This window comes from Colobus angolensis, unplaced genomic scaffold (genome assembly GCF_000951035.1).
Source record: "Colobus angolensis palliatus isolate OR3802 unplaced genomic scaffold, Cang.pa_1.0 Scaffold63, whole genome shotgun sequence".
In the NCBI taxonomy this organism is placed as follows: Eukaryota; Metazoa; Chordata; class Mammalia; order Primates; family Cercopithecidae; genus Colobus; species Colobus angolensis.
In genome coordinates, this window is record NW_012119932.1 from 409,396 (window position 1) to 429,185 (window position 19,790).

Consider the following 19,790-nt stretch of genomic DNA (forward strand, 5'->3'; position numbering starts at 1 on the left):
GGTTGTGGAGGTTGTGGTGAGCCGAGATCACGCCATTGCGTTCCAGCCTGGGAGACAGAGCAAGACTCTGTCTCAGGAAAAAAAAAAAAAAAAAATAGAAAGAAAGAAAGATTAAGAAAAACAAGTAAGAAAAAATTTTACCCAATTGTTATAGTTCAGAGTCATGGATGGCTGGAGCCTCTACTGGAAATTCAGGGTGCAAGGCTGGACAAGATGCCATTCCATTGCAGGGCACACTCAGACACACACACACTCTGTCACTGGGACCATGTAGACATGCCAGTTCACCTAACATGCACATCTTTGGGATGTGGAAAGAAACTGGTTCTGTCACAGGGATTAAATATTAGCTAAGCAATATCTGGCCCAATTGTCTGTTTTAGTTCTTTGAACTATATTTTACAATGAACTTTTATAAGCTACTCAAGGATTTTTTTTTTAAGAAAACAAAAATTGTTAAAGTATGTGAACACAGATTATATCCACAAACACTGGGATGAATCTGCCCCCAAAGTACCCCAGTACTGCATTCACCCTTTCCGTCTGTCTCTATTCTAATATTTAAATAAGATTTGAAGAATTCAGTAAGTAATTGTTAATGAATAGGAAATTTAATGAATGTTTTATGGTTCCCTTCTGACTTGTTCTGTCTGAATCCTTCTGCACAAGATCCTCTAAGACCCTCTTCCCTTGGTTTCGGAGGGTCTAGGCTCCCTGGCTGCCCTCCCCATCTCTGGTCGCTCCTCTTTCCTGGTTCTTCTCTACCTGACCTGCACATGTCCAGACTCTTCCACTAGGCTGTCTTCTCTTCTCAGTGTAGGTAAATTTCCTGGAGTTTCCCTTTCCTCCATGGCTTCAGTTACCCCATATGTGTCCAACTGCCTACTTAGTGGTGGTCCCAATTCATCAAAGGCTTCTCATACTTAACACAGCCCAAATTGAATGCATACTCCTGCTCGTTATTAATCTTTCCCATCTCAGGTAATGACATACCACCATCCACCATGATACTAGCTGATCATGTTAGAGACCCCGGCATGCCCCTTTTCCTGTGCAACCAATTACCAAATCCTTTGTAATCTACAAACTAACCATTGCTTTAAACTGCCTTCTTGGCCACTACCTCATCCTAGCTACCATCATCTCTCGCTGGCCTTCCCCTTTTCTCTTCATGGCTCTCAAGTTCAATTCCTACAGTGCACTCAGATTTTTAAAACATTTTTTACAATGTACAATTCAGATATACAAAAAAATTAACACACTTAAAACTTTAATTTATCATGGTGCTCATTTCTACTTTCTAGTATTAAATTATTTTTAACAAATTCTAGCTAAATTCTAAATTCGTAATGTCTTCTGAGTAGATTTAGTCACTTTAGATTAGGGTCAGAAACCTAAAATGACTAAATAGACACTAAGAGCATTGACGGCTTACATTCAGCCTTCCCTTTTCCTCTCTGTCCTGCCACATGTAAGTCGGGGATTGGCGTAGGGCACTTTTGGCAGCTTCATGGCACTAGTGGGGAGGGGCCACATCTGTTCTGCAGCCACTCGTAGCTGGTCACTGGCATCTGCTGAATAACTTGCCCTGTCTGGTCTCTGGTAGCTGAACTGCATCTCCCACTGTCCCCCTTACTCTTGGGTTCTGGGTTGTCAGATCCACACAGATACCCCTGGGTCATTAGGCCACATCAGGCCCTCTCTCAGGTACTTTCTCTGCTACTCTCTAGGACATGGGACAATTCAGATGTTTGCCAATTTAGCCTTAAACAAGGGTAGTATAATATGAAGCTTCTCCATGTGTGCAGAGAACAAAAAGAGATTCTCCCTCTAAACCCAAAGGGCTAAAGAAATATTTCTGAGCTATAATCCTCTCCATGTAAGCTAAGAATTGATTTCTAATATTCTTCTTAAGTACACAAAAAAAATGAAAGACTCAAGAATAAGGTGAACTCGGCCAGGCGCGGTGACTCACGCCTGTAATCCCAGTATTTTGGGAGGCAGAGGCGGGCGGATCACCTGAGGTCAGAGTTTGAGACCAGCCCGCCTAACATGACGAAACCTCATCTCTACCAAAAATACAGAAAAATTAGCCAGGCGTGGTGGCCTGTGCCTGTATTCCCAGCTACTCAGGATGTTAAGGCAGGAGAATCGCTTGACTCCAGGAGGTAGAGGTTGCAGTGAGATGAGATTGCGCCACTGCACTCCAGCTTGGACGACAGAGCGAGGCTCTGTCTCAACAAAAACAAACAAACAAACAAAAAAGAATAAGGTGAACTAATTTGACTTTCTCATAAAATTCTGCTGCTTTTCATGCTTGTTTAAAGTTCCTGAGATGTTCAAAAGTGAAAATCTTGGTTGCGACCTCTACTTCCTCCCAGGACACTGCCTCCCATTTGTACCTCTCCTTTACATCAGCGGCCTGGGGTGAGCTGCCTGGCTTCCTTGCTTCTCCACACCACCTGTTCCTCTCTGCTCCACACTCACCAGTGCTGTCACTTCTGGAACCATGAGGGAACCAGAAGCCCAGGCCTTCCCTCAGCTCCTACCCTGCCAGCATGCCCCCTGGGCACAGGCCATTGCAGCAGCCAAATGAATGGGCCTCTGGGCTCTGATTTGCTAGTTTCTCTTCTTCACAGCAGAAGGTTCTCAGACAGGGCCAGAGAGCAGGAGAGTAGCAGGAATGAAGGGCACCAAAGAGCCATTTGTGGTCAGTTTCACCGCAATTCTTGACGTGAAAACGATGTGGCAGAATAATTGATGAAAACATTAAGGTATTTCTCCTTCCTCTCATATCAGGCAAATAGCCAAGTGCATCTTAGCATATTTCTGCCTTAGAGATTTTTTCAGGGAAGAAATTAGAAGTTGCATGAGGTCAGTGGCTCTTCCTGTCTTTGGTAAGAGCCAAACTTATTGCAGAGATGATGTCAGGGATCCCTGAGTGGGGCAGCAAGATTGCGGAGGGCCTCCAAGAAAGCCAGGGAAAATACATGCAGATTCTTCTGGGCAGAGGTCAGCAGGGTTCAAAGTTGTAGGACTCCTGAACTTTACAGTGACAGCTCCTGGGGAAGGTGCTAAGACTGCAGAGAATGGCTGCCTGGAGTGGGCATGGACAATATGAGGCTCCAGACTCCCACAGTCGAGGTGCCACCTGCAGGGTGTGGGAGCAGCCAGACCTCCCAACTTCAATGTCTCGTGGAGGCCAGTTGGAGCCATGAGTGTCCCAACAGTAACTTCATGGACAAATGTTCAGAGACTACAGGCTGTGCCTGATCTTTTGGTGGTGTGCAAGGCCATAAAACCTTTGCACAGCTCTGGGGAGAGGGAGATCTGAAAATTATTGAGATTGAATTCCTCACCAGTTTAGTATAATAGGTTGACTAGAGAAGAGTTCAATAACAATATTTCTTGTATAATGGGATTTTACACCTTCCACATGCTATACTCAAGGCTGCAGTTGTTGACAAAGGAAATAGAAATCTTCCTATTTCTATTTTTGCTCTCTCCTATCAAATTTGCCTCCTGCTGGGCCCCCTTTCTATACCACCCTTTTTTATTCCCTTCTGGTGTCATATGCCAAGTTCTAGTTAAAATGAAAAAAGAAAAACATAAAAAATGGAGGGGAATGAAGTCAGAAAAGGTAGAAAGTGGGTAGAACATCCTAAAAAAAAGTGTATTTCCATGTAAGAAATGAAATAAAGGTTCTCCCAAGACAGAACACAGGCTCCTCAAATCTGCCGTAGAATAATGGTGGGAAACTAATAAACAAAGTATCTGGCATTTCCTTCCCCTTCAGGAGGTTCTAACTCTACTGATTTTTACCTGAGAGGCACTGCTGAGAAGAAACTCCTCTATTAATTGGCTTATGGTGTGAGACACCCAGATAAAGTGGCTTCAGTTGCTGTGACAAAATCATTTCATTCAATTTTTTCTGCAGAATGAAATATTCTTCAGATAACTTTGATATCTAAAAAGAAGATCATGTGTCAGGTTAAATCAAGGAAAAGAATACAGAGAGTTCTACAGGCACTGGGGGCTGGGAAATGCCTTACCAGCACTTTTGAGGACTCTCGTGTTCCTCTCCAGGGCCCACCCTGTCTGTTGCACCAGGTCTGATAAAGTCCTCACCTGACAACCTTCCCGCCTTGTGCTCTGAATACCTGCCCTCTCACATTTTTCCTTTTTTTGTTTTTTAGACTGAGTCTAGCTCTGTCATCCAGGCTGGAGTGCAGTGGTGCAATCTCGGCTCACTGCAAGATCCGCCTCCCAGGTTCACGCCATTCTCCTGCCTCAGCCTCCTGAGTAGCTGGGACTACAGGCGCCAGCCACCACTCCCGGCTAATTTTTTGTATTTTTAGTAGAGACGAGGTTTCACCGTGTTAGCTAGGATGGTCTTGATCTCCTGACCTCGTGATCCGCCCGCCTCGGCCTCCGAAAGTGCTGGGATTACAGACGTGAGTCACCGCACCCAGCCCACATTTTTCTTTAAAAACTGCCAAGCACGTCACGCTACATGCAGAATTCTGTTCTGATTGACTCCTTCCCAGGTTTCTGAGATCTGGCTTCCAGCGTTGCCACTCTGCTGTGTTTGCCTTTCTGCTTCTGTCCTGAGGACCCCTCTGCTGCCTTTGATTGTGTAAACCTCCTTCCTTTTCTTTCCAGTATTTTTAGCCTGATTTCAGGGCTGCTCTATTCTGGTTTCTCTTTCCATTCTGCCCCCGACCTCTGTTCTGTCTGCATCCTGGCTCTGATAACACGGCTGTCCTGCTGGGTTGAGTGTGAGGCTCCCGCTGGGACAGCCTCTAGATTTGTTCCATGGACCAGTGAATTTACTCCCATGGCGTTACTGGCCAGCTCCAAGTAGATGTCTTGGTAATTCTACATCTCATGTCTCCGTGGCATAGCAGGTCTGAGCTCTAATCCCTGATTTGGTGTTTGGAGTGAGAACTGTATGTTTGTTAAACTCATTATTTCCATATGCTTAACAAGAGTAGGAAGGGGATGGGTAAATTAAAAAAAGGCAGATCTCCACTGACAACCAGAAGTTGGAGATGTCTGGGTCACACCTCTCACACTAAGGAAGGGTCCAAGTGCAATTATTGTGTTTTGCATAGGCTCAGCCACTGTCAGATACAAAAAGGGGAGTTGAGGGACTCAGGAATATTAGACAGTCCTTCTTGGAACTAACCCATTATGATATTTCTTTTATTACTTCATACACCATTGATTACTCTGGAAATTCATGTATTTTAGAGATCATCTAGTTAAAACTCTTCATTTTACACAAGAGAAAATAACAGTGCTAACACATAAAGTGATTTTTATGAAGGTCAAATGCCTAGAAAGAGAAAGGAGGAACTGGAATTGGTATTTACAGAAGTTGGTTCTTGCAATCTTTCCATAGCACCAATTTATCAGAGACAAATTGTTATATATCAGAGATAAATTGTATGTATCAGAGATAAATTGTATGAATCAGAGATAAATTGCATGTATACCCATGAGAAGCCCTAAAACCTGTTGCTTCCTATGCTCCTCTCTAGAAATAGCTGAAACACACCTACGACTGGCGTGAGATATTCTCCAGGAGGGAACTTTTCTCTGCGGTTTTTCTTTGTGATTCCTTATTTTCCATGACTGTTGGTTCACTGTCACGATGTGACGTGCAGACTTTCATCACTGTATATGCTTTGGTGTGGCTACCTATCAAAATCTGATACCTAATTATGTCTTCTCAAATTTGTGAAAGGGAGAAAGCATAAACTTTGGAGGATTTAGAAAACTTAAAACGCCTTTTTTTTTTTAGCTCTAATTAAAGATCTCACAGATACATCAAACTTTTCAGTGTCGAGCCTCAGCATTTTAGTAAGCTGTATAAACCAATGTCTAGTATCACGACTACATGAGGTTTCTATCATATTTTATACTAATGTTACCATAGTAAATTGGGTTAAAAGCTCCTGGTTATTTGAATAGCACAATCCTTGAGACATTTTATTAAAAATGTTTGCGGGCCCATCAACACAGATGAAACAATTTACCAGTTATTAATTATGTGTTTAATTCAGTTATTTTATAGTTCCCAGGGACTTTTATTAGTAAATAAATTCATTTATTCACATACCTGTTTTGAAAAAATTGCCAAATCCCATGCTTCTCTTTCTGAAGTTGCTTTCGAGTCTTTGTTATCCTTCATCTTGATATTATTGGTTTCCTCATGTTTTGTGGGATAGGAATACAAATTATGAGTGTTTCTTGCTACTTCTGTTGGTGTTGTCACAATCCTCTGATGCTTAAAAGATGACATCTTGTCCTTCCTCAACTGCTGCCTTCTCTTGTAACCCCGGTATTTGCTCTGAATGAATACCGCTGCTTTATCTTCTTCCTCCTGGGCCTGTGTCACCGGTTCAGCTTGCCTCTCTTTGACTGCCTCATGCCTCAGATGGCTTCTGCCTCCCTCCTGGCTGCATATCGGTGCACTCTGGGTAACTACAGATGTCTTCTTTTCTTTTTCTGTGCTATTTGCATTTTGATAAATTGACCTTTGGCTAAGTGTAGGTTCCAAAATTTTTTTAAAGGAAGTCTCATTTTCAGCTAACCAAGGCACTGGGTAGCTTGGCCTTTCCGATATGGCCTTCCTTTCTGGATATGCTGCTTTTGACTCTTCACAATTCCTCTCCTCTGTGTACCTCTGACAGTAACTCTGGATCATAGCTTCCTCTTTCTCTACTTTCGTTAGCTTGCTGTTCTCTTCCAGGTCTTTGATAGACTTCTGTTTGGGGCTTACTTCTGGCCCTACAAGGTAGAATTCTTGCTTAACCTCTTCTTCATACACATTATTCATTTTTTTTGGAGTCTGATACCCTCTGTTGTTATTCTCCACAGCATTGGTGGTTTCCTCTTCAGGTTTGAAAGTGGAAGTCTTCACTACTGATACACTTCCTTTATTATTTGGAGCTGAAATGAATCTTTCATTAGCAGAGACTGCATTTTCTGCTTGTTTCTTCACGAAAGATTCCCTGTGTAAAATATATTATCTTTGAATATACAGTACTAAACTGGGGCTTATTACTTCTTTTGGCAATAGCTATATGCTAGATACTGGTGGGAGAAAGGCAAAAGGAACAAAGAAAGCTCAAAATTAAAATGTCTCAAGTCACATTAATCAAGTGCTTTCCAGAATGTTCTCTCTGGTGACAACTGTGATAACTGCTCAAATAATGAGAAAACCAGATTCAACTCAGAGTGAGAAATATCCTAGCATATGAATAACCATCTTTTCATTTAATGAGATATCAAAATTCTAATCTCATTAGAATTTTCAAAATATATCCTTTTCAAAACAAAGTACTTTAGTAGTGAGATGCTGTGAAAAATATACCTAAGTTTGATACCAGTAAGCAGGGTATGTTCACTTGACTGACATACTGTACTTTAATAAGCACTCAGTTTACTGATCTGAGGAACTACCTTATAAAATTAAAGGAAAAGCAATGTCCTCACTACGGTTCATGATCACGTAATATGGTGACCAAAATTTCACAGTTGCTACTTTGCTAATATCCTTCCAAAATGATTTCCCTTCACTTGAAGATAAGGTCTTCTCTGTATTTTTTTTTTTTCTAGCCAAGAGCAATACCGCCAAGAAAAAGGTTAAGATGGAATAAAAATGTTGTACAATGACACCTTGATATGCTAACACTTCTCATTGCTACTTGGAGGGCTTTTGCACCAAACTTTTCATCTCAGCCCAGAAACCCATGTGAGAGTCTGGGTCTTTTGTGATCTGTTTGTGAAGTCTGACTGTTCTTTGAGTCAAATCTGGAAAAAGCTACCGGGATTCCATTTTTCTAATTCTATTGGCCACTTCCTAGGACTAGAATTACTATGGTATCCCTAGGCTAATACAGGAGGCATAACAGAATCCTGCTAGGATCAGTCAAAAAACTAGGTAGGGCACCAGAGATGCCCATGATTTTGATGAATCGCTATGCTAGTATTTTGAATTCCTCCATAATACTGACCTCTCTGAGAATGCTTACATTTATTCAAAATACAACTGATGAGAGAAGATATGCGTGCAGTCTCTAACTGACTGCATTCCAAAAAATCAATTTATAAGTTAGTTTTGATCCTTTAAATGCATTTCACTTGTGAAGACTTGTACACACTGCTGAAATTCCCACATCAGTTATACGTCTAGGCTCAGGTGACTCCACCCTGTGCTGCGGCTGGCTGAGGACCATGTGCAATGATGGGTACTTCTGAAGATCGGCCCTTCAGAGCTCCAGCATGAGGAGGACTGTCGATCTCTTCTGACATCTGCCGGAGAGCCCTGCCGGCCTGGGTCTTTCTCCAGCTCCCTGCTGTGGTATTCTAGGTCACAGGTCAGGGGCTCTGACAGGGAAGGGTTAAGTGAAAACAAGGGCTTCTGGTAGCTGAGGGAATAGGAAAGTCAGAAGTGGCAGAGGGAGGGAGTCCAGGCCCGCAGATCTCTGGCAGTGGTCAGGCCCACCTGCCTCTCCCTTCCCTAACCTTCCTCTCTAAAAGCTTCCCTTGACTTTCTGCCTGTACTGCTTTTATGTCTGACTTTGTGATCCACCTCCTATGAGAGCCCAATAAATGTCAAATTCTCCATCCCAGACCGCAGAGACCAGAGTTTCTTACTCACACTCATGTACCCTGAAGTAGATCTTGTGTGCAGTAGATGCTTAATAAGTATCTGCTACATTGAAAGCTAATTCCTGGTATCCTCAGAAGAAAGGTGGTAGCAAATGGGTATGTAATTGAACATCACACTTCCTTATTAGATGTGATATCTACAAGCAGTAATTTCTAGAAGTAGTACAATTAGTCCATCTTTCTTCCATTTGCAGCCAGTTTACATTTCTCTCAACCTCCAGACTGATGTACAAGAGTCACAGGTATCATCCAGCCTTCTGCTCCTGAGGCAGGCCTGTGATGTTTGGAAGTTTGCTGAACTGTTTTATAGCCAGTAACAAAGAGAAACAAATCATTTGGATCCTCACAAGCAAAGACAAAGAGCATATATGTAGGTCTCAGAATACACAAAAACTTAAAACACCCAATGTCTCCAAACTTCAGATGAACATTCCTGTTTTTCAAATAAGGAAATGAGGTTGGCCTGAGGGATCCAGCAAGTGTGTGGGTGAAGGTGAAGGGGAGAGGTGGCAGAGAAGTTTCTATGAGATCATTTATGAGACCACTATTGGCAGGAGAGAATAGCGGTGGGTGAAGAGAACATTAGATGTGGGTGTGTGGGGAAAGAAGGAAGCCAGGAAGCCACCTCTTCTTCTGTTTCATTCCTTCACCCTTTCTATGGCCAGTTTTGATGTTAAAAACAAGGAGACTAGCGTTGGGGCTGGAATGATCTTTATCTCCCTGGATGACCATGTACTCAGTTTGATCAATTCAAGTTTCACCTCTTGGGCAAAATGTGGATATTTTTCCCTTTCCCTAACCACTACCAACCAAGGCAGGGTTCCCTCCTCCTTGCCCCCAGTGTACCCTTTGCCTATTTTTATAGCTGAGTTAGCACATTTTACAAGAGGGATGTGTTTGTCTGTCATTTTTTTCCTGTAATACTGTAAGACATTTGAGGATAAGGATTTTGCTTCACGTATCTATGTGTTCCCACTGCCCAGTATAAAGCCTGCTGAATAAGTGAGTAAGTGGTTTGCTAACATGCACTTGGAAGTATAGACATGAGGGCTCAGAAGAAGAAAGGAAGCTGGTGATTATGATGTAGGGGCCAATGGCATATTGGCTCTTAAAGTCACTGGAATGAATGAGAGAGCCCAGGGACACATTTAGATATGGATGAGGATTGAAATGTGGGGTTTGGAGGACATATTAGCAAAGAACCCTCCGAATTAGGAGTAGAATTACAGAAAGCAATCTGGTAGAAGCCAATGAAGAAAAATTTTGAGAAATAACTCCAAAATAGGATAGAGAATACAAAAGTAGCCTCTGGGTGTTCACTGACATTTGATGTGTCAGTATCAGGAAGCTGGCTAGTATGAGAAAGGCTGTGAACATTATTCTATGACCTTACAGATCTGAAAAATCTGTATGTTACAATGCTTTAAGAATGAACATCATTATACCTTGTATTTTCAAAGTTTTTCTGGTAGTCGAATTCTTGATCAGAAGTCTGAATGGTTGTTACTGCTGTGCTTTTCACGTTAACAATTTCTTTTCTTTGTTTCCTGACAAGGTGTCCTCTTGCAGCTGAAACATATAAAGCCCATAGTAGTGTTAATCATAAGGAAATAAAAGAAAATTACTTTAGTGAGTAGAAACAGTGGTTTTGACCATTGATGTCAAAGAGAAAAATAAAATTAAAATGCCAAATAGAACAGGTTCACTTAATGTGATTCATTAACAAGATTCGTCTACATAGCAAGCTACAGCAATAATAACTAAAGTAACTTTCATACTAAGAAGAGTACTAAAATGAAACCAAAATAATAGAGACAAGTAAAGTTGATGACAAAGTGTGCTCATTTGCTTAAAATTTGGTAATAATCATTTTCCTTTTTTGTTATGTGTTTCATATATTTTGGCCAGATATATTTCAGATGATCAGATGATATATTTGAGAATTCAGATTAATTTTTGTTTAAGTTTTAGAAAGTTAATACAGAGCAAATATATATTCTGTAACATTCCCTATATCAGGGCAGCACCCAATAATCAATGACTATTTCTTCAGAAAAACAGAATATTCTTACTAAGTTGGGTGAGCAAAGCACTGTAAATAACCTCATTATCACATTGCTATGTTTCACTGCCAAAAGCACTATGAAGAACCTTTTTGTCAGAGCTTTATAAATTTTGAAATTGCAGATAAAGGATTAAAGCCCAAATTACTGGGTTTGCATTTTGATTTCTCAGTGAGAAGTTAAGGGCTTAAAATACAAAAAGAGATGATGATGACTCATTGCTGATTGACAGAACGGGGACTGGAATGTTAATCTCTTGAATGTCAGTCAACTCCTCTGCCCACGATATTAGTGTTCTTCAGAATGCAGGCTGCAAACCATTAGTGGATCATAAAATTAATGTAGTAGGCCAAATCTAGCATATAAAAATGAAATGGAATAGACTAGAATTAAAAATATCAGAACGCAGTGCTTGTAGTGTGTGTGTATATCAGGTTAAAAAGCAAAATACATTTTTTTCTCTAAGTGTCCAGTGAAAACATTTTGAAAGAGAGCATACTAAGCTGTGACAAGCTCTATCTAAATTTCGTTTCTTATGGAAAAGTAGAAAGCAAAATCCAAAGTCTATTAATACAGCTTAATAAAAGTTTATGAAATAAAGTATGGTTATAAATATTATTTCCCTACAGTTAATAGAAATAAATGGATGCCCTTTAACAAAATAAGATTTAAGTTGTCAAAAATTATGGCAAGTGTAACCTTTGGAATAAAGTAGAAAAGAATCTTATTGTCCAATGAGCTATAATAATATGATTCTTGAGATCTATAATTAATCATTTGCTATATCTTCCACAATAGGTCAGTTGTATTTCATTAATTCTTGACAGAAAAGTTAAAAATTAAATTATTTAAGACAAAGCATTTATCCAAATATTAAAAGTGTCAATCACTAAAACAATTTGACTTAGATTTAATATAGCAAAAGTATCAAAGCAACAGAGTCTGGAATTAAACACAAAAGCTACATAAGAATTGGAGGTTTGCCTGTAAGAAGTATTATAAGATTTGATTTTATGACCATATCTAAATATGTCAAAGAGATTACCTGACTGTATTATTATAGCACTTTCCTTCCTTTTCTCCTGTATTTTTTGGTATCTTCTTGAACACAAGAATGCTCTGACACAAGCTTGAATCAAAATAAGCTTGTCAATAGCTTCCTTTTGCATTAGATTTAACTGTTCCACGTGATAATATTTAAGGAACACCTGAAAAATTAAAATAGAATACAAAGAACCATGGCACACAGATTTGAAGCAGTTGTGTGCTATGCTTTGAAGAACAGAACACATTCTAAATTGCCTGAGATTTTTGAAATCACTGTCTTTTGCTTCTTTGCCCTAGATGTCATTATGACAGTACAGATTTTTATGCTTGAAGAAAACATTTCTTTGAGAAGAAATGCAGAAGGTGACAACCATACTGTTTATTTACAACAGGTAACTAGGTTTTGTTGGATGAGACAGTAAGAGTGGAGGATGTTGAGCTCTTTTAGCAAAGTTTCTAGCATCGTATATTCTGGGCTGAGCTAATTTGTATGCTTTTTATTTTTCAAAGGCAACTATATTTCCCAAATTAAAAAATCTTAATAAATCTAATTACAAAGTAGAGGACAGAATTATAGTTCCATTAGTTCATTCATCTAATGTTTATTGAGACCTGTTACCGGTACGTATCTGTTGGGGATACAGAGATGAACAAGGCAGGGTCGTTGTCCTTTGGGGCTGGTAGTGTTGTCAGTGAAGAGAATACGGCAGAGAGAGGGCCCCAGGCAGATTTAATTAACAATGTTCTCACTGGACCCAAAGGCTGCCATGGAGAAAGCAGGGCTGACTTTTGATTATTCTAAAATCAACATCAATTGGAGCAAGGGAGGAGCCTGAAGGCTTGGCGTGTTCTCATCTAACATTTCTCAGTTTCGTTCTCCCTTCCTCCAAGATATTGAAAAGCTTGTATTTGTTTTGTTTTGTTTTCCTTTTAATGGTTAAATTTCCTAATAAAAGTCATCTCAAAGAGTTTATTGAATCCGTCAAGAAAGTCACTTAAATTCAAATTTTATGGCTGAGTCATGAGACCTGATAACCCTGACTGTAGAATTCTCTCAGCGTTCCATTACTCAAAAGCTTGGCACCATGGGCAAACACATTTGTGTTACAGGTTTGATTTAATTCAGTTTTAATTTCTACAGGACTCTAGATGTTAATACATTTAGTCCATTCTGCTGTTGACAATTCATTTAAAATTCATTCTGTTTAAAAAGGTCATCATTCCTTTTTGCATGACATTAGAAATATTCCTATATTAATACTTTCTATCCATGTTAATGAGTTGGAAAAGGTGAAGTGGAAAAATACAAATAGCTTTAAAATGCTACTTAAATATCATGCGGAACTATAACTGCAAAAGGCCGTTTTACAAGTTAAAACTCCATTTGAAGTTAGGCATGTATTTCAGACTATAAATCATGAGATTTTAGCTTGATAAAATTCATCTTTTTGAAATTTATCATCTACGAGAAAATGGTGTGAATAAAATACTCATTTTTAATGCCCAAAATATCCCCCTACTAAACACTAAAGTAAATATGAATTACTGAATACACAGGACACTCAGTTTAAAGTAGTTTTTTTTTTTTTTAAATCTCTTAAATTGTTACAGGGCTAATTTCTCATCTGAACATTATTAAAATTATCTCCCACATCTCCTACACCCAAGACACAAGTATTACAAATTTCTTTGCAAATGTGGAAGTTTGTTTTGGTTTACTTCTGTGGTGTGGCTGGTAGTAGGTATTCTTGAGTGGTCAATCAATCTATGAGTATCTCTTGGCTTTAGCTTGGCTCTTTTCATGATACATTTCATACCCCCTTAAGATACATTCAGTGCACAATGGAAACCTGTTTATTACCTGATCCCTGTCTCGTAATGCTATGAGAATACCTGAGAAGACCAATATATCCTTTCTCCAAACAGCAAATGTCTTTTTTACTTTATTCTCTAAGGGATTAAATAAGCTTAGATCTCACAGTTTCTAAAAGCTAATATATAAACACATCAATGTCCAATACATATAGCGAGTCTAGTAATAGTGGTGAATATTTTACTCCAGAAAAATTTCAAGTTTATGATAGAAGCAGTTCTGAGAATTAGGAAAAAAAGGAAAACATGAATCTTATTTGGATCATTATGATTCTCTACAGCTTTTAAACTATATTTAGTAGTGATAAACTACAGAAAATATATGTCTGTTTTCAATACCATCCGAAATAAAGTACAGTCATTATGGTTTATCCTTTTCTGATAAATCTTCAAGATAAATTTTTCTTGCATTTCTTTCTTAAAATTTCAACGTAAACTTTTCTTTAGAGTCAGGGTCTTAAGTTGCATAGGCTGGAGCGCAGTGGTGCCATCATAGCTCACTGCAGCCTGGAACTCCTGGGCTCAAGCCATTCTCCCACCTCGGCCTTCCAAAGTGTTGGGATTACAGGTGTGAGCTACCTTGCCCAGCCTTTTGTATTTCTTTTTTTTTTTTTTTGAGACGGAGTCTTGCTCTGTCACCCAGGCTGGAGTGCAGTGGCTGGATCTCAGCTCACTGCAAGCTCCGCCTCCCGGGTTTACGCCATTCTCCTGCCTCAGCCTCCCGAGTAGCTGGGACTACAGGCGCCAGCCACCTCGCCCGGCTAGCTTTTTGTATTTTTTAGTAGAGACGGGGTTTCACCGTGTTAGCCAGCATGGTCTCGAACTCCTGACCTCGTGATCCGCCCATCTCGGCCTCCCAAAGTGCTGGGATTACAGGCTTGAGCCACCGCGCCCGGCCATCCTTTTGTATTTCTTAAAACCAATCTTTATGAACAGCAAATGCCTTTAATGTTGATGAAAAAGAAAATCTTTATGAGTTTATAAATTTACTTCCTCTATTGTAAGCTACAGATTCTATAACATAAAAAACCACACTTTCAAACATTGTAAAATGTTATAATTCTCAGTGAATCCAGCATAATTATTTGTTTTCCTGAAAATTACATGAAAACATTACTTTTGTTTTTCCAAGAGCCCAGTTATCCAGACCAGCTTTTTCCAAAATGGTGGCACAGGTGTCAGGGCTCATGGGGGGCTGCTCGCTCGACTTGTAGCAGAGAACGTGGTACCTTGGAATGGAAAAAAGGGCTGGTTAGTATTGCATAAAGTGCCAACATCTCCGTAGCCTGGTGGTTCCCCAACAACTTAGTGCAGGGGCTGAGGAACAGATGCCCCAACTTGATGCAGGGAAATCCTTTAGGCATCTTCAGAACGACTTTGGAGTAGACCAAATTCCAAACTGATGCAAACCCAGTCCGGTCTGTATAAATCTGAGCATTGTGTTTTCACCTTTGTGATCCCCTTTCAAAACTTAACACTGCACTCCCCCGACAAGAACTCCATCACTCAAAAAAATTTAGCAGTTTTGTTTTTGTTTTTTCGCTACATTTCTCTGGACACTAAAAAGTGCAGGGCTGCAGTGGCAGGAAGCAGAAGGAATTATTTTTCACATTCCAGTGTTAAAAAAACTCTGGAAGCTGATCTTCAAATTGGGTGATGGAGCTTAGTTCCAGTGAAACTTCTCATCACTGTATACATGCCTTCTATCATTGTTTTTCCTTGAGGGACACTATGTCTCCTGCTAGAGTTTTTCTCTATTGGTTTAACCTATCCATAATCAAGGGGAGGAAAGAGGAAGGGCTAGGGCAGGAAAGAACGGAAAGTAGGTCTCAGGTTAAACCACAACGCTTATTGGAGAAGGGGATGAATTAAGGAAAGAAAATCCGCTTTACACTGGTCAATAATCTTGTGCAAAAAGACAGATTTCCAGAATTTTTAATACTCTCCTATTTTTAATTTATTGGTGCAAGATTAGCCTGAAAGTCCAGTGCAACAAAGCAGCAAATTTTGGTAGGTTTTGAATTTCAAGAGAGGCCCTGATATGTAGATGGCTGAGGTGGCGCGGTGACATGAAGAGCAGACTTTCAACCTTGACTCATTATCTGTATAAACTTGGACATATCACAATCAAGTATCAATTTCCTCATCTAAAAATGAGTCCGGAGAAAAAAATCTGTGAAAAGAACATAGTTCAACTTCGCTAAGTTTCACCTCATTAAATCTGCAATGAAGTAGCTTCTGTTAGGCTCCATGGAGAAGAATCCTGGCCTAGAATGGTACAGAATGAAGCGACCATAACTTTTGCTGTTTGTGCAAAAAACCCCAGGGAGTGCCTATCAGCCACTAAATCTGCTCACTTCAGGACTACATGTACGCATGGTGACCCAGTAGCAGCGACTCTGCATTCACAGCCTGTCCACCAACTCCTGGCTTTACTTCCTTGCAGAACCAGCCAGGATCTCACAGTTCATCGCAGGAGCCACCCTTAGGTAGCCCCGGCACCTTTCCCACTCTCATTTGTTTGTCGTGCACTCTCTGCAAACATGCATGCCTGGACCTGCCAATCATCTATGTCTCTGTCCTCATGCCAGGCTTCAGAGCACAGCCAGAGAAAATCTGCGCAGTCGGCTCCCTGTGGATGTGTGGATTCCTGACTCAGCCAGGCTACCAAGAAAGCTCTGGATCCTGACCAGTGTCCGGGGCCACTTTCCTCTCTTCTTCCTCACAAAAGTGACTTAATTCCGTCCTGCTTTCTCCAAGCCTCCCAGCTGCCCCTGCCCTCCGTACCTCTCTCAGCAGATGAGCTTCTCTACTATATCACTGGAAGCCACCAGACACACAATTCATAGGCTTCTTCTCCAAATACAAATTCATTTGTCCACTATCAATTTTCCCTTCTCCTTCAAAGAAGATTTTCATCCTCTGCCTGTGTTCTAGAGGCCATCTCCTCCTCCTCTTCTATATATTTTCAATCTCATTTCTCTCTTCTGGCTCCCTCCATTTACAAAGTGGATGTTTATTTGTTGTTATAAAGCAAACACCTTAAGCCTCACTCATCTATAATGATTCTGTTTCTCCCACTAGCTTTGCTGATAAGTTGAAAGATTGTTTAAAATAATTGTCTTCACTTCCCATCACTCTCCAGCTCTGAGAATCTCATTTAATCACATAGCAACAAGGACTCTTATTTACTCATATAGGATCCAGGAGTGGTGAAATCTAACAGGTCCTTTTACATTCTAATTGTAAGTGTTTTTTCTGCAGCACTTGCTGTTATTGGCTGTTCTCTCTGTCTTGCTCTCTCCAAGGCTTACACCTAATGTGCCCTGCTTCTCCTCTTCCCTCTCAGTCTCTCTGCATGCTCCATATTTAATGATTTAATGACTTGTTCCTTAAATGCTAGCGTTCTACAGTGTTCCATTTTTTTTTCTGAGCTCTGTCCACAGGCATCTCATCTATATGCTTGGCTCCAATTATTCCTGTATGTGGTGATTCCTAAATCTACACCATCAACCCTAACTGTTGATATCAACTGTAAACACATTATTTATGACTTCCTACTCTACATGCCCACCTGATTATTGCACAGACACTTTAAACTCAGCAACATTCATCAGTTTCTCCTTCCTCTGCCATTTCCTGTCTCTGTGAATGATATCACCACTTTTTAAAAGGTACTTGAGCTAGAAACCTGTGTGCCAGCCTACTCTTCCCTATTCTTCACTCTATGGATCTAACAAGCTTAAAGTCTCTCTGGAATCCATTTGTTTCTCGCTATGCCTACTGCCATTACCTTAATTAAATACCTTGTCCCTTCTCACCTAGACTTTTGCAATTGCCTCCCAACCAGTTACCTCCACTGTCCCTCCCCTGCCCTGCCCCAGCCACTGTCCACAGCTCTGTATGAATTATCTTTTTTTTAATGAAAATCTGATCATATCCTTTCCTGACTCGAAAAGTCTCTATGGATGTCCCAAGTTCTAAGCTGGGATGGCAAAATTAGGTGCTTTCAAAGTCTAGGCAGATACCATAAATATACGAGCCTGGGAGCAGTGGGAATGTAAGAGAGGGAAAGGTTACACCTGCCAAAAAGCATTGGCTTTAAGTTGTTTGCCACATATGATGACTAGCATGCAAGCTCCCTTCTGCCCTATTTCCCTGTCTGCCTTTCCAGTCTCCTCTTTGCTATTTTCCATGGCATTCTGAGCTCTAGTCATGAAAGTTATTTAAAATTGTGCCGGAGGGCCATGTTTGCTCATGCGTCTATGCCTTTGTATGTGTTACTCACTATGCTTGCGCGTCCTTTCATCCCACTCCTAGTTTCCTTAAGGAAGACCTACTTTTTCAATATTCTAAAAACTCTTTTCGATGTGTCTTCAATTAACATATTAACTGGAGTAACTGAAATTGTCTTTTCTTGTGTGAAACACACCAACTGAGGTCCGCTGCACACTTAAGGCTCAAGACTGGCAGTTCTCACTAGTGTGCCCGTGTGTGTGTGTTTGCTGTCACTGGATGAGCTGTGTTTGCTCCCAAACCTGTTTATGCCAGTTGTATTTGGTGTGATGTTATTCAAATAAATATCAGATTGAAATCTAAGTGAGGAAAGCCAGAGGATTGTTTCTACAAAACTGAATCAAATGCTTTGGTAAGACTTTATAAAGAAGTCTTGTAAAAAAACCATGAAATTAAACATGGATGAAGCAATTACAAAGCATTGAGGAAAATCATAAGAATCAAGAAATATTCAGTCCTGTGACTGTTTCACAAGTATCTTTAACAACTTGCTTCACTCCAAGAAATGTTAACTGGAAATCATAAATGAGAGATTACAGATAGTTTATGCAAGAAAGAGGCAATAAACTATGATTAATAGATGTGCACTCAAAGAAAAAAATTAAGCCTTTAACAAAAGGTTAAAAAGCAAACTCACATTGATGTTTAAGTAAAAATATTTTTGGTGTGTTTTATGTATTACTTTTATTATTCTCTGCTTTATCAGAATTTCTAACACAATCTAAACCATACTTCCTTTATGCTCTCAGAATATCTTGTTTATACTTTCATTAAAAATACCCAGTCCTCTTTCATTAATTTGAAAAATATTTGAGCATCTACTATTTATTTGCCAGGAACCCTTCTAGGTGCTTCAGACACAGTAGTAAACACAGGATACCCCCACCCTTGCTGCCTGCAGCTGACTTTACATTGTATGATAACGCAGATTTTTAAAGCCCTGTTTACATAACGGGTCTATGAGTTTCTTAATGTCAGGGGCTCGTCCATTAATCTTTGGACTTTTAATCTGTTTGCTGAATGTATGATGTACTGTTGCTGGGACTTGTGGAAATAAATACTTAAGTAAGCCACATGTGCTTATGGAGGCATCCCCTAGGCCACTATCGGTCACAGGTAATTTTGGGAGCTTGAGACTGAGACAAAAATAATAATAAAAATAATTACAGCTAAAATGTATTGATGACACCTGGTTCTATCAATAAAATCCATATATATTATTTCTCCTAATACTTATAAACACATATATAAAGTAGATATTGTTATTATCATCCCTATTTGCTGCTAAGGGACATTGAAGCTTGAAGCTTATAGAACTCAAGTAACTTTGAATAAGGTCACAGACTGAGTAAGTGGCAGAGTTGGGATTCAAACCCAGTTTTGCTCACTTCAAAGCATGGTACTTATCTACTCCACCATACTACTGCCTTCAGTAAGTTCTGGTTGTATTAGAGCTCTGGTAGCCAAACCATTATGTACAGGTGCTTAGTGGGAAAATGGAGCCAAGTTAAGTGGCTGGCTTGTTAGCGTAAGGGTTCCTTTGAAATAGCTGCAGTAAAAACCCAGTGTCTTGTGCAAAATTCATGTTGTATATTTTTCCTTAAGACTGTTTCTTTCTTATAGAACAGAAGAATTTATCTACAACAGAACAAAGGGTCTGGGGAATTCTGCATCCTATGCAGAGGGTTAGCAGTTCTATTTACACCCCACAGAACCTCTGAAGATTGTTCTGCCTTCCTGAGAGTCTATGCCAATTTGGATGACAACTTCCAAATTAGTGACGCAGAAAAGGTTTAGCCTTTTATTTCTGGAACTTCCTATATTCAGAAT

At 40.0% G+C, this 19,790-nt stretch overlaps 1 protein-coding gene across 1 annotated transcript in view; it reads right to left on the reverse strand.

Moving 5' to 3' along the window:
- The window catches only part of MYO3A (myosin IIIA), a 261,495-nt gene that overhangs the window by 30,492 nt on the left and 211,213 nt on the right, over window positions 1-19,790 (reverse strand). The window contains exons 27-31 of the mRNA XM_011963820.1: window positions 14,782-14,893; window positions 11,791-11,953; window positions 10,128-10,251; window positions 6,125-7,019; window positions 3,823-3,967 (exon numbers count right to left, since the gene is read on the reverse strand). Of these exons, the coding sequence (XP_011819210.1) occupies window positions 3,823-3,967; window positions 6,125-7,019; window positions 10,128-10,251; window positions 11,791-11,953; window positions 14,782-14,893 (1,439 nt within the window). The remainder of the gene's footprint in view (window positions 1-3,822; window positions 3,968-6,124; window positions 7,020-10,127; window positions 10,252-11,790; window positions 11,954-14,781; window positions 14,894-19,790) is intronic.